Source organism: Seriola lalandi, unplaced genomic scaffold (assembly GCF_002814215.2).
Source record: "Seriola lalandi dorsalis isolate HSWRI2012SDOR001 ecotype SW California unplaced genomic scaffold, Sedor1 jcf7180002054690, whole genome shotgun sequence".
NCBI lineage: Eukaryota > Metazoa > Chordata > Actinopteri > Carangiformes > Carangidae > Seriola > Seriola lalandi.
Window position 1 is genome coordinate 654,555 of NW_019525243.1, and position 14,053 is coordinate 668,607.

At 38.9% G+C, this 14,053-nt stretch overlaps 1 protein-coding gene and 1 non-coding gene across 2 annotated transcripts; one reads left to right on the forward strand and one right to left on the reverse strand.

Annotated features, from left to right (window-relative positions):
* Positions 1–2,300: 2,300 nt before the first annotated feature.
* On the forward strand, positions 2,301–2,382 carry trnal-uag (transfer RNA leucine (anticodon UAG)). Its single transcript has one exon. It is a non-coding gene; the product is annotated as a tRNA-Leu (tRNA).
* A 488-nt stretch (positions 2,383–2,870) lies between these two features.
* sdr42e2 (short chain dehydrogenase/reductase family 42E, member 2) lies at positions 2,871–12,921 on the reverse strand. Its single transcript, XM_023423251.2, has 11 exons — positions 12,472–12,921; positions 11,141–11,236; positions 9,893–9,950; positions 9,360–9,478; positions 9,153–9,228; positions 7,917–7,999; positions 6,740–6,877; positions 6,414–6,479; positions 5,847–5,910; positions 5,657–5,730; positions 2,871–3,524 (listed from the first exon to the last, which is right to left on the reverse strand). The coding sequence occupies exons 1-11, from the start codon at positions 12,907–12,909 to the stop codon at positions 3,285–3,287; spliced, it is 1,452 nt and encodes a 483-aa protein (XP_023279019.1). The 5' UTR covers positions 12,910–12,921; the 3' UTR covers positions 2,871–3,284.
* Between the last annotated feature and the right edge of the window lie 1,132 nt (positions 12,922–14,053).

The following is a 14,053-nucleotide window of genomic DNA, read 5'->3' on the forward strand; positions in this document are numbered from 1 at the left end:
GTCTATAACAACACCACGATAAGTGCTGTGGGAAGAGAGATAGCATCGTTACAGAGTTCCAGTGTACTGAGGTGTTTCAACCTGTCCTCCCTCTATGTGTATAATCATAAAATTTCATCAGATGGAAAAAAATGTAATGGCTATCTGTATGCTGCAGTGTGTTGTAGAAACAGTCAAATCAAAACACACAACAGTAGTGAAACCCAGAGGTCTCCTCATTTTGCAAGACATCTGCCCCCCAGTGCACTCTGTGGCCCTGCAAACAATTAATGGGGCTTTGTCTCTTTTCATAATTAGATTTTATATAACTGAGATTTCCCCCACCCTGCTTTCAACTAGCACCAAATCCATTAAAACCTCCAAACAAGGGGATTGCATACCCCACTCGCTTAAAGTCTTGGCAAGATCATAAGCATACATACACAGCCGTCAGCAAAGCAAACAGCAGAGGTCTGAGTTAGACCAAATACAACAAAAATTTATTCACAAAAGGTATAGATTAGCTGTCAAATTAGCTATATATAAGTAATGAAACCAACTGCTGGTGACAGAGGAGGTGGCCACTGTCACAAATGGAAACTGTGCCTAATTGACTCAAACTCAGGGCAAATCCTCCACACATTCCTATGTGTGGCTGCTGCTGGAGCTCTGCCAGCCAGCCAGCCAACCACAAGTTCAAACCAACAGTGACCGTCTGTGTGCACTCATAATGTCCTCTCTTATACTGAGAGAAAAGTGATTTACAAAATCACTGGATGCCATCAAATAAATATTTTATATCCAAAATGATAAATGATTACTGATGTTTTTCAGGGATTGTAGGCTATTAAGTGTTGGACTGTGGTGGAATGTAACTAACTACTTTACAATAGTCTACTGAAAGATATGGGATACTTGAGTATTGCCATAATCCACATTTAACTATGGATTATTTATTTAGCCAGCGGCAAATCAAATAGTTGAAATTAGTTTCCCCTAACAACATTGAAATCCTGCTTACAAATGAATGCATCCATAATAATAATTAAATGTCATATAAAAACATATAGCCTATTAAAATGTAATAATGCAACCCTGTGATTATGCATATATGAGTTCACTTTTGCTAATTTATTTGTTTCATTTTTCTCTTTCTTTTTTTTTTTTTTTACCATTATGTATCTTTCTTATTGGGATATGTCCAACATACAAAACAAAATCGAAAAAGAAAAGAAGTAGGGAAAAGAACAAAAAAGTTAAGGGAATTTCCAAATATCCAAAGATGTGCATACTATTTATGGACTTCCTGAAAAAGAGTCCCATGGAGGATATTTTCAATACAACAATTTTATTTATCTTCAAGTATAAAGTTGTAATTTTGCTAACTATACACCTTTGAATAACAAAAGGCTAGAACTATTTTGTTATTCAAAGGCTTCATGTTAAAACTGACCAGACAGAAACATTCTCTTAAAGTTACTTATCACTTTTGAGTATTAGTGGCAAGACATTTATTTCCTCACCATTGAAATTTTAGAAATGTATGTTACTACCCTTTATTCAGCTGTAATATTGAGTAATCATAAAATCCATATTGGAGCCAAATACACACAAAATGAGCTGCCCAGACTTGACCAGATCTACCTCAAGTCTGGGCCAGATCCAGTTCAGATCTGTGCCAGACTGGACAAGATCTTGCTGAATTCCGGACTAGATCCTGGATCCAGATCTGGCCCAGATCCACATTGGATCCGACCCGAATGTGGGCCGGATTCAGTAGGGATCTGGATCCCCATAAAGACTCTTCATCGGCCCGGAACCAGCCCAGTTCTGACCCGGACTCAAAAAACGGATGCACACTGAAACTAGCCCCGTTGTGCCAAAGGACACCGACGGATCTGGCGCAGATTTTTTGGTGGCCCCGGGCTGGATCCGGACCAAATAATTTTTACTATCTCGATTTCATGTGTGTATTCATACCATGCGCGATTTATTACGTTTGAACTTTTTAATGCACGACATTTAGTTGTAATGGAGTACTTTTTACATCGTTCTGCTTTACTTAAGTAAAATCATCGATGAAACCATAGGGAGTGATTTATAAAATGCCACAGTTTAGATACATTTAATGTTTTATATTCTGTGTAAGGTATAATCCTACTCACACGAATCCCACTGGCAGACCTGTCACGTTACGTATTTTAATCAGAGAACAGAGAAGAAATAGAAGAAAAATATTTTAAACCGTAGACCGTTTAAGGTACGACTTAAATCTTTGTAATCACATTGATTTAGCGAGACACGATCATACATGCCGTTAAGGTAGCGTGGCCGAGTGGTCTAAGGCGCTGGATTTAGGCTCCAGTCATTTCGATGGCGTGGGTTCGAATCCCACCGCTGCCAGTAACGTTTAGTTTTACTGAGATGTCTCAATACAATCAAACAACGTCAGCAGACCCTTTGTGTCTACAGCGCCATGTGAAAAACATTACACATATACGCCATCGTGATGCCCCGTGGTCGTTTTTACTGCTACACGTTAGGCGTGCTTACCGCTGTGAACATTTTTGGCAGTGCAAGTACGCCCCCTTGTGGCAGCCTGCACTAAATCACCAACTCATCCTCAACATGACATGTGTTGCCCAGCATTTTCTATTCATTTCGTATATTTTCAGGGAAAAAGTTTTACCTTTCTTTATAAGTTTTCATTTGAGTAGACGAAATAGGGAACTTATAAATTAATTTTCTTTTTTTAGATATAAAACGGTCATTGTCATTTATTATCAATGCTTTTATTTCTAAAAGTTTACAAAATTGCCAGTTAAATACTAAATTCTAAAGATGTAAATCTCAACAAATCTTTATAATAGAAACTGGTAACATGCTTTACATACAATCAATTAAAATTTGAATATCTGTAATACAAAGCTATGTATTTTTTCCTTTTAATGAAATCATAGTAACTTCAACTGTAGACAACACAACTCAAGTTTAATACTTTTCAGCAGCCCGGTAATTTCATCATTTTGAAATTAGATACACATATACCAATGTCAATAAGGTGGAGAGATAATACATGTACTTACATCAAAGGGCTATTCCATAACTTTGAACTTTGAAAACTTATTTTAGGGCATATTCTATTACATCTGTCATCTGTGGTGAGAATAAACCATCACCTTCATGAGAAAAAAAAAGAAGCAAAACAATTTATTTCCTAACAAACAAGTGAAGTGTCTTATTTTAAATTACAATACCTGAGACAGCTTATAGTGCAGCCATCCATCCAGTACTGCAAAAATTGTTTAGTTCTGACAGAATATGCAGGATAACATTAGTAGCACCATAATGAGACCCATCAGCAGCAGCAGGATGAGGTGCTGTGAGGTCCAGGAGAGGTTGAAAAAAGGTGAGGTGGAGCAAGGCTTTTGGGACTTCAGGTACTGTTCCACAGAGTCTGCCAGGCTGTACGGCTTCGGACAGTAACCCAGCTCTCGATGGGCCTTGTCGATCTTGAAAGTGTGGCTTACTGCAATGTTCCTAACCTGCAATGGATGATACGTTTATAATTTCACATAAGTTTTTATCACAACAGAAATCATCTATATGAAGCTCTTCAGCTGATGCAGAGAAGGCCAGGCCAACAGACAAAGTTAAAGGACATTCTGCCAGGCTAATGGTTCAGATTAACCTCAATTTGGCAAATTTGGTTTTACAGTGTGATAGCATGTGACTGATGGATGCCTCCGGTTACTGCATCTTCTTACTGCCCGGGGATAAGGTATCTGCATGTGAAGTACACTCAGCGATTAAAGAGCTCAAACAGACGACGGTGAGAGAAGAATAGTTCTTTAAAGCAATTTTCCTGCATTCCATCCTCCCGAGAGTCACTTCTCTTATGATGTAAAACTGCTTCAGTCAGCACACACCTTTTACAAAATATCTTCAGAGATCTCTTGTATGATGCCTCGTGCATAGCTGCTGTATCTACCAGTATAACGTCACATTTAGAAACACTACAAGCACTCCATCCACCACAGGGTGCATTGGTGTTTGGGACTATTTTGAGCTGTGGACTAATACACATTTGATGCCCTACTGATTATTGGTGATTATTTACAGCAGCAGGATGGTGAGGATGCGATCACATCAAAATAAACAGTTCCTGTGTTTATGGTAAGTAAAATGTCACACAGTGCAACATTGTGGTTCAATTATGTTTTTAAAAGGTCTTGTACAAAAAGGAGTAAAGCTAATGTATACTCGCTTTTAACTGCATGTCCATGTGTGCATTATGACTGCCTCAAGTATCCTGCATTGGTTTTGAGAGTTAGTCATGAACATCCTTAGAAATTAAGACTATGATTTCAGAATTACCAAAATAGTAACCTCCTCGAGTGTTGGCATGTTTATTGATTACATCATACATTGTATCCGATCAGGGCTCTCTGGTGTGCCCTCTAGGATTATACGGTCAGTAACGCATGTAGTACAAAGGCAAGTACGTGAACAATTACCCGTGGTTAAAAAGCAAGTATATCTCTGGTCTATGATATGTATATGGCTGTGGATACACAAACAGTACTTTATTTATAGGATGGTTTTGATCTTTTTGTGGGATATGAATAATATAGAATATCACCAGACTTATCTTTTAAACTTATTGAACACGCCAAGACAAGACAGCTGAGCACTGAACCTTGGTGCAGCTCTCTGCAGTGTTTACATTTTAGTTGATATGACATTTGAAACTGCATCTCTCACTATGTATTTATAGAGCTGGAATTTATGCAAGAGAGGAAAAAGTCCTCTGCATGCCTTGCAATGGTTTCACCTGAGAGTTGACAGGATCATTTGAGCCCAGCTGAGCGGTTGCCCGACTCCACTCACCATGACAACAGCCACCGTACTGAGGTCACTTCCTGTAAACTTCATCTTGAACTTCCTGTTCTGACCCACAGCAGTTTATGTTTTATTCACAGGACAATCATCCATCCCCCAGCCAGCAGCTGTCTGACAGCATGAGCTCCAGGTGCAGGCCCTCGGCACTCAGCTTTGGTTTCTGCCTCATCACTCATTCATGAGGACCTTACAGGCCGCGACGGAGGCTCCTTGGCATGCATCGTAAAGGCCCTCAGCCTGATACAGTATAATTACTGTGTTTTAATAGAGCTACAGATCAACAAATAGTATTAAAGGATTTCCAGTGACCATGAGAGCTTTGAGATTTTGTTATCTGCTAATAATTTTAATAATTCAAGACTCACTTTTGTTTTCCATAATTCATGTACAAGAGATAGCGTCAGACAAGGGAGGGGAGAGCAGGGGGGGGGGGCAGATAGGAAAATACCTAATGAAGTCTGTCTTCACTGCTGTGGGAGAGACTTAAACAAGAATCTACTCATTAGTGAGAAGGTAACTAAATCTCCAACACACACAAGGCATACTTTCATTTAGTCATGCATGCATTCTCAAACACTAAACACTCACATCTTCATGATCTATAATGTATCTCAAACAGAGTTCATTCAGGTCAGACAACTAATGACATATGACATTTCAAAAACTGGATTAAAAACATGCTCAGGAGCAGAAAAGGCAAGATCCCCAGAATCCATTGAAAGCCCGACAAGCAAAAAAATGTTTTAAAGACACAGACAGGAGGAAGAATAATTACCTCACTTCTGGTAAAAAGTAGAGGCACTGTTACCACCGGCCTTAGAGCTACATGCAAGTATTCCACCAGGATGGCTTGACACAGAGGATAAACATATATAGTCAGTGGTAGTAACAACTTGGCAAACATTCAAAAACATTATGGCATAAAGGATGTTTAAAAGAAGCACACTTTTGAGGAGGAGCACTACCTGCTGAATAGACCAGTGAAACAGGGAGATTTATCAATGGTCTGCTGTAGCCCAGCTTTTCAAACTGCGATCGAAAAAGTAAAACAAAGTGAGGTAAATTCAGCTTAGTTTTGACTAAATACATTTCAATTCATCTGTAAATACCTTTGAAATTTTATAAGACAAATGCTCTCTGTAACACTCTGTAGCCCCAAATCCACTCATTTCTACTGAGGATGTAAATCTTTCAAAATAGTTCACAATATATAGATAAAGTCTCAGTAATTTTCTAAAACACACAGCTTTTTTAGCAATTGTTACTAAAAATGGCATCAGTAGTGCTTTTGATGGGGACTATTTTCAACTGCGGATTAACACACATCTGGTGTTCTAGTGAGTATATTTCCAGCAGCAAAATGGGATTTTGAATGTTTGGTTTTTTATTGGACAACAATGGAGATCTATGGCACAGAGAAATAAGCTACATACAACACTTGTTAACAGAAGCAGTTAATTGTTGGTTTTGGTGTCTCCACGGGAGACAGTAAGGAAAACACAGATTATCAACAGCCTTATCCTTTAACTCACCAAAGGTGTCAGCCACTCAAAGAGATTGACTGAAACTCCATCATTAATGAAATAGACCTGTCCACTCTGCAAAAGAACAGAAAAGAATTTGTTACTCAACCCATCTTTGGTCTCTATTCTTGTACAGAATAGTTGATAAAGACAACCACTACTCATCTTTTATCCGGCGGCCTTCAGTTAAATTTAATCAGTTTTCAAGTCATTAAGTGGTTACTGATTAGGTAAATATAAAAAGATTTAGGAATAATCTGTTAATGCCTGATTGACCCTGTGTGGTTTTATAGTTCAAAGTGGTGTGATCACATGAATCTGTGGGTGTGACTCACAGCAGCACAGCTCCTCTTCAGTGTGAGAGCCTCAGCTGCCAGAGTGTGAGCCAGCACCAGGTTGTCTACGTGTACCCAGTTCATCCTGGCCTGGGGGTCCCCGAACCTGAAACTGAACAACCGCCGCTCCACGTTCACCTGAGACAAAGAGAGATGGAGGAGAGAAAGTGGACAGTTTTCATGTGCCAAATGTGTTTTTTTGCTTCTGATTTTAACATTTCTTTCTGTTAATAAATGAGAATTAACCTTAAAATAATACTTTAACCAATGACAGGTTAGAGCAGAAAACTGAGTCTTAAATGAATATAGCATGTTTTATATCATCAGCATATAACTCTTTTAAAGCAAACATTTGTAGATTTGTTTCCTACGACTGGGTTTGATACATGCCTATTTGGTTTTCACACTGTGCTTGTGTTAATCTATGACAGGGAACATTTTCCCACCTTTTACTTCATCTTTTGTCAAACTTAAATTAAAGTTCACTCCTGCAAGAAACAACATAGTTCATGTTATTCATCTTCACAACATCCAGGGATGTTAGCATAGCTGTTCAGCAGCTGAGAGATAAAACACACTAAGAGATGTCATTGAAATCAAGTTACAAAGCAACAGTATTTACCCAAGCAAGTGTGAAGCATCTTTACCCCTTTGTTCAATATATTTTACAACAGAAAAGTGTTCTGCAATTATATTTTCAGTGATTATTGCTACTAATGATTTGTACATTTGTATAGGCTCCTGTGTCATTTTTTTATGTGTTTTGGGTTCCTGGCAGCTTTTTAACTTTTTTACTACTAAAATTAATGTCCTAAATATCAAAATGTATGGTATTCTAATGATTTGGAACAATAAGTAGACACATCTTTGTACAAATTAACCCCAGACTAGAGAATCAGGTTGACCTGCTGAATATTAAAGTCAGCCCTCGTGGCCACTTGGCCGACGATAAACCCCAAACTGGTGCCTCGTAGAGGAAAGACTGGAAGAAAAGGAAGCTGTAACTGGATGCCTGGAGAGCTCCATGAATAATGTAAACACTTCAGGCTGGACCACACTCTGCCAGGGAGGCTTCAGACGCTGCAAGATTTTCCTCTTTTTTCCCAGTGCCAACACAAAAGAAATTTATCTTTATGATAAGACAATATATAAGTATTTCTTTGTGTCAGTCCCTCACCATCACCCTGTGAAGATGTCTCCTCTCCTCTGGTCCATAAATGCCACACGGTCGCAGGACACAGGTCTGCAGCAGTTCTCCTCCTTTAAAAGACACAAGATACAAACCTTCTCTAAATATGCCCTGAGTGATACAGTATATCATGATTACTTTGTTACTCTGATTTGATAGTTAACATTGATGCACTAAAAAGAGACACAGAGTAGTAAAGACAAAAAACAATGTAGTGCTTCACATATTTATATTCATTTTTAAAAAGTTAATTTTTAATATTTACTTTTTTGACATATTGGAACTGTAGCTATTTGGACAGTGTATTTAAATGCAACCATCACTCAGTCACATCTAAAATATGTAACAAGAGGCCTCAACTGCTTTTTTTTGTACAATTTCACTAAGGTTGGAAACTACTGGTCTTTTAATGATGCATCGTAATTTTATAAGATAATCACATGTTTTTTTTTATGGAAAATCTTAATCTGAAAACTAACTATAGTTCTCACATCAATCTAGTGGAGTAAAAAGTACAATATTCCCTACTGACATGTTGTAGAGCAGAAGTATAAAGTAGGATAAAATCAAATAAAGTACAAACTACCTTAAAATAGTACAAAAGTAGAGAACGACTAAATGTCTTATCTCTTTATGTCAGTGGAAAAAAAACCCTAAACCGCATCCTCCTGTCACAGATACATCAACTTTAACCTGCAGCATATAATGAGACATCTCCCTGCTCTAAGCTTGATTGAATGTATAAGGTGATGGTCACTGATAGGATGTAGGGTTACACTGAAGGAGGGAGTGAGAGGCTTCACACCTGTTAATGTAAAGCCCGCAGTCTGACATAAAACCCATTACAATGCATTAGAAGATTGCGTGTGTGTGTGTGTGTGTGTGTGTGTGTGTGTGTGTGTGTGTGTGTGTGTGTGTGTGTGTGTGTTTGTGTGAGGGAGAGAGAGACATTATTTCTGGCGTCACATGACTGCTGCACTCTTTGGTACTGTTTTGTCCAGCTCTAAAATGAAACCGGTGTCACTGCCTGTATTGGACTGCACGCCGAGTTTCCATAGCTACCATTGACTCAGTCTCTCCCGCTGTCGCCATTTCAAACAAACACACAAAAACATTTATTACACAGAAACCGAACGATAAAGTTGCGGTCTCCTGTGATTACACACTTTTCATGTAACCCTGTGATTACGCCGTCATCACACACACATACAGATCGTTTCACACCTTTCAGGGAGCATCCGTTGGCTGAGAGGACCATCTGCTCTGCAATCGCTTTAGTTCGGGAGTAATGGTCAATGTGCTGGAACAGAAAGACACAAACAGTTCATCCCAACATTTGGTGCTAAATTAGTGGATGCGACATTTAGAATAATTTATGGGTAAAAATCTGCTGTTAGTAACGCTACAGTTGGTCCTATCCTTTTCACCCACCACGTCGGGGGGCACGTACGCCACCGAATCCTCATCACCATCCTCAATTGGTTTCCCCGCAAACACCACGTTGATGGTGCTGGTGTACACCAGCCGGGGGATGCTCCTCTCCTTACAGACTGAAATACAGCACATTAAATGCTGGTACAATAAAAGGTGGTGTGCAGATTAAAAATAAACTTTCTGAATGTGCCTTCAGTCTGTGCAACAACAAAAAAAAGCAGCCAGGATTTATCAAATCAAATGGATATCATCCAAAGGTAAAGTCTTTGGGCACTGCTTTGTTGCTGAGCTGCAGTGGAAAGACTTAACAAAAAGAGTAACTTGTCTAACTCAGATCGTTGAAGCCTCATATTAACTTCAGATAAACACTGGAATACATTGTGGACTTTGTTGCCCATTGGAAGCAAATTTTGAGGGGATCTTAAGTATTTTCAGTGTCCAAATGAGTCTCAGCAATCATTTCATTGATCTATGACAACACATGTGAGTTGCATGGTGTTGAGAATGACAGCGACTGTATATATTCTTACCGTTTATAACATTATTCGTCCCTCCAACGTTGACTGACTCCACCTGCTCTTTCCGCAGCTGGAGGCAAAGAGAAAGACAGAAAAATGTCACTTCATAACTACACCCTTTCTTATACTGTAGATAATACATCCTGTAGGAGCCTAAATGCAGTTAATTGATGTTGGACAAATTGATTTGATTTCATATATGGAATAACAATAATATATAGTAATTGATAAAAGAAATTTAAGGATTATTTACATTATTTACAGGTTGAATTATTTACAGTTCATATTTACAATATTTACCACAATGTAAGTTAATTGTTTGTCTATGTCAATAAAATGGGTGTGTGAAGAGTTTAAAATATATAGAATTTCATTTGTTACGTTTGGAGTATAAAGGAATAAGGTTCTCGCTTTTAATTACTTCACACCTGAAGTGCTTTGGTGTTCAGGGAGGGGAGGGGAGGGGAGTGAGATCAGGTAGGTTAGGCAAGCAGAGAGTGGAGCCACACAGTTTTTTGACTTCTCTTTTTGTCACTCGAATTTGATAATACCTTTGGAAATGGATATCGTTCTGTAATATTATTTTCTTCTGTGTTGAAGTAAACAGCTCAACTTTACGGAGTGGTCCTGTGGATATTTTGAAGTGGATTTATATTTTTTTTCGAAGTGGATTAAGAAGTAGAGACTGATTTGAGCATTAGGCTACGGCTTTGTTCACTGGAAACCTACACATTCCTTATTTTTATTTTCTGGTGCAATAAAGTCTCAGTCAGGTACAAACTATGATAACATAAATCTCATCAGTAACAGTCAGTGGTCTGTCATTATGTTGAAAAAAGGTTGTCAGCTCTGGCTTGAGGACTACAAAATCTTCTCTGCTTGCGATAACATTAGCCGCTACTAGCATAACACACCTGAATCTCCCACAAAACTTTTAGCAGCTGAATTTGCATCAATGTAGGTGCCAGGTTTTGACAAGGAAGAAGAATGTGCGGAATAATATATACATATATATATATATATATATATATATTCCAGAGAACTACTTACAGTAAGTACATTATTAAGCTTAAGTAATCATGCACTCAATAACATTTGAATTCTGTAGGCTACATCTCCTTAAAGATAATATAAGTTCAGACCTTGCAGCACTTAAATATTCAATGAAATTTGTCTATTTTTAGAACCTCTGTCTCTCGGACTTTTGTTTGAATGATCGAGTGGTGAGAAGCTGCTACAGAACACATGAAGGGAAGTCACCTGTTCTGGTCCGGACATGCCGTAAGACGCTGTGTGGAATATACAGTCGACTCCCTCACACACTTTATAGAGGGAAGGATAGTCTCGAATGTCACTCTGAGAAAGAGAGAATTACCTTCAGTTAATTAAACCAACTCTGCAGACATCTGTCGGACTTTGACCTCCATCCATAAGAGAAGACATAAAGTGGTCCAGTGATAGTAAATTATTGATTTTAACCATGACAATGATTTGTTATTAAGACTTGTAGTACATTTACTGTGTATTCTCAAAACAGCATTAGCAGTTTAAGTGTCACAATACATCAATAACTATCTCATGAAAGGACAGTTATAATTAAGGTAAGTGTGCCATGAGGCCTGCAGGTGAAACCTGAATCATGTCTCCACCCTCTCTGACCCAGTCAGCAGCTGGCACTCTGAGGCGGATCACTCACCTGTGTCTGTTTCCAGCCAGCACACAGACTGATACTGGCTGATGCAAGGTAACACTAGAGTCAATTTTAAGTCTGCGGGGAGCAGTGTAAGTATATTGTACTGTGTAATTCAGTGCACCAGTTTTCACTGCAAAAAGGCAGAAATTAAAAAACTAAGAAAAATATTTTGCATGTTTAATGTGAGACAATAAATATTTGGTCCCATATATGTATCAGTGTCGGTCAGTGGGGGTGAATTTACAGTCAGGTTCCATTTGAGTTTTCTCTATTTGAAAATGTGAATATTAAATAAAAGACTAGAATAAAAGTTTTTAATATAATTTAAAAACTAAAAACTAAAACAAGACTAGAAAACTGACTTTTCAGTGAGAACCCCCCACCCCCATAGGGCGTGAAGGAAGATGTACTAAGTAACAGGATATTAATTAACATGTAGTAGAGTTAGCTCATTGCAAATGAATAGGGTGAATACACCTATCACATTCTGTATAATTGTGAATTACGGTTGAGAAGAATATTTCTGAAGGTGTGACAAAAATTGCAGTTTTGTTCACCAAGTCAGATGTTTATCAATCAAACCATAAGGCAGGTATTAGGCCTTTACTTTAGATGGCAGCTTGTCTGTGCAAAAATTTTATAAAATGTTACAAGTGAAGGGACAGTGTTATTTGCCATATGCCAGAGAAAAAGAAATAAACACAACTGTATGGCTGCGTAACCATTGTCACTGTTGTGTGTCCTATACAATTGGACTGTAACAGTATTGGCTGGTACTAAATCACTGAGGGGCAAAGTTATTGGGTGAAATGCAGGAAAAACTGGAAAAACAGAAATATAGAGGAAATTTATAAAGACACAGCAGGACTTAGTCAGGCCCCTCTCCACTGTCCCATACCTGATAGAAGATTGCACCATCAGGGACATCACAGGGAGGCTTGTTCATGTCCAGAAGGATCACTGACAGCCCCTGACGGGCCAGTTCCCTCCCCAGCCTAAACCCAAAATATCCCCCTCCTCCTGTCACCACCACCTTCCCTTTGGAGGTACCCCGGGCCAGTGCCACCTCCTCCTCCAGTCTAGAGGCCGTGCAGTCCGGGCCGCTGCAGCTGGCCGCCGTGGCTCCATTTACCCTGTGTCGGACGGCCACAGCCGGGCTGGAGACGACGGCTGGGGCTGGGTGGTTGGCCCACGGCGGGTGGGTGAGGTGGGGGAGGTTGTGCATGTGATGTCCACCGGCCTGCAGGCGACAAAGGGGGACGCTGTGGCAGGGAAGCTGCTTCACCTGGCACAGAGAGCCTCCACTCTCACTCATGTTGGGACCACACAGCTCCATAGATGTCCTGGAGGGTTGAAGGAGGGGAAATATTGGTTATTCATTATTTTAATATCATTAAAGTTTGACCTGTAAAGAATGAATCTCCCTCTCTCTCACTCTCTCTCTCTCACACACACACACAAATGACGATTAGAAGACTTTTGATGGCTGTACCATCCCGTCAGATTTTGCATCATTTTTATACACAATTCATTCAAACTTGGCCTGAGATATAACTTTGGGATCTCCACTATTATTTAAAATTCGGTTCTGTGTATTTCAACCTCATGACATGAGTTTTATAATGAATGATCACTGTTTTTTAATGGTTATTAAAAAGGGGAAAATTGTTAAAAGCACTAAAATTGACAGAATACACTATTGTTATTAACATGTTAATTATGTATATCAAACTAATGAACAACAGTATTTTTTTTTTTTTTTTTTAATTTTCATTTCTAACACATTTTACCAACCTGATGGTGTTGACATCAAACTTTGCATACAACTTTAACTGAGACTATATTTCAACACATCTTCATGAATCATATAAGAATGAATTAATCAATCAATATTCAACAGCTGTAAGCTAAAAAATCTATCACTGCGTTATAAGGACACTGTATATTAACTGTGAATTTTATTAGAGATTTAATAATAGAGATTTCAGTGGTTACCCAACAGGTTTTACTGGTTGTCATCAGGTATAAAATCACTAGAACTTCTGACCTCTGTTCTTGTCATATTCAATCAGGATCTCTCCTGTGTTCTCCTCTGAAACAGATGAGCTACAGGGACATTTAAAAGTCAAAGCGATGAACAAACCAATGCGAAGATCTGATCGGCATCACGTGTCTTGTAGTTTATGATGCTAACATTAACTAAGTTATTATTACTGAACTTACCTTAATGTTCCCGTCGACCTCTAACATCCATACCAGTGCCTGTAGGCTCATGAAATAATCCAGTCTATAGGCTACCTTCCCTTTGCCCTCGCGGTGCCTCCTGATGCGTCACCTCTCTCACCTGTCAATCACCTGCACCTGTACCTGGAGACTCTCCTACCGTAATGTTTGGCTGCAGCGCGCAGCTCCATTTTGATTGTCAAAGCGCCCTTTTAAAAGGAAGTACTTTTTTTCAAATTAGGATGTGATATATTTAC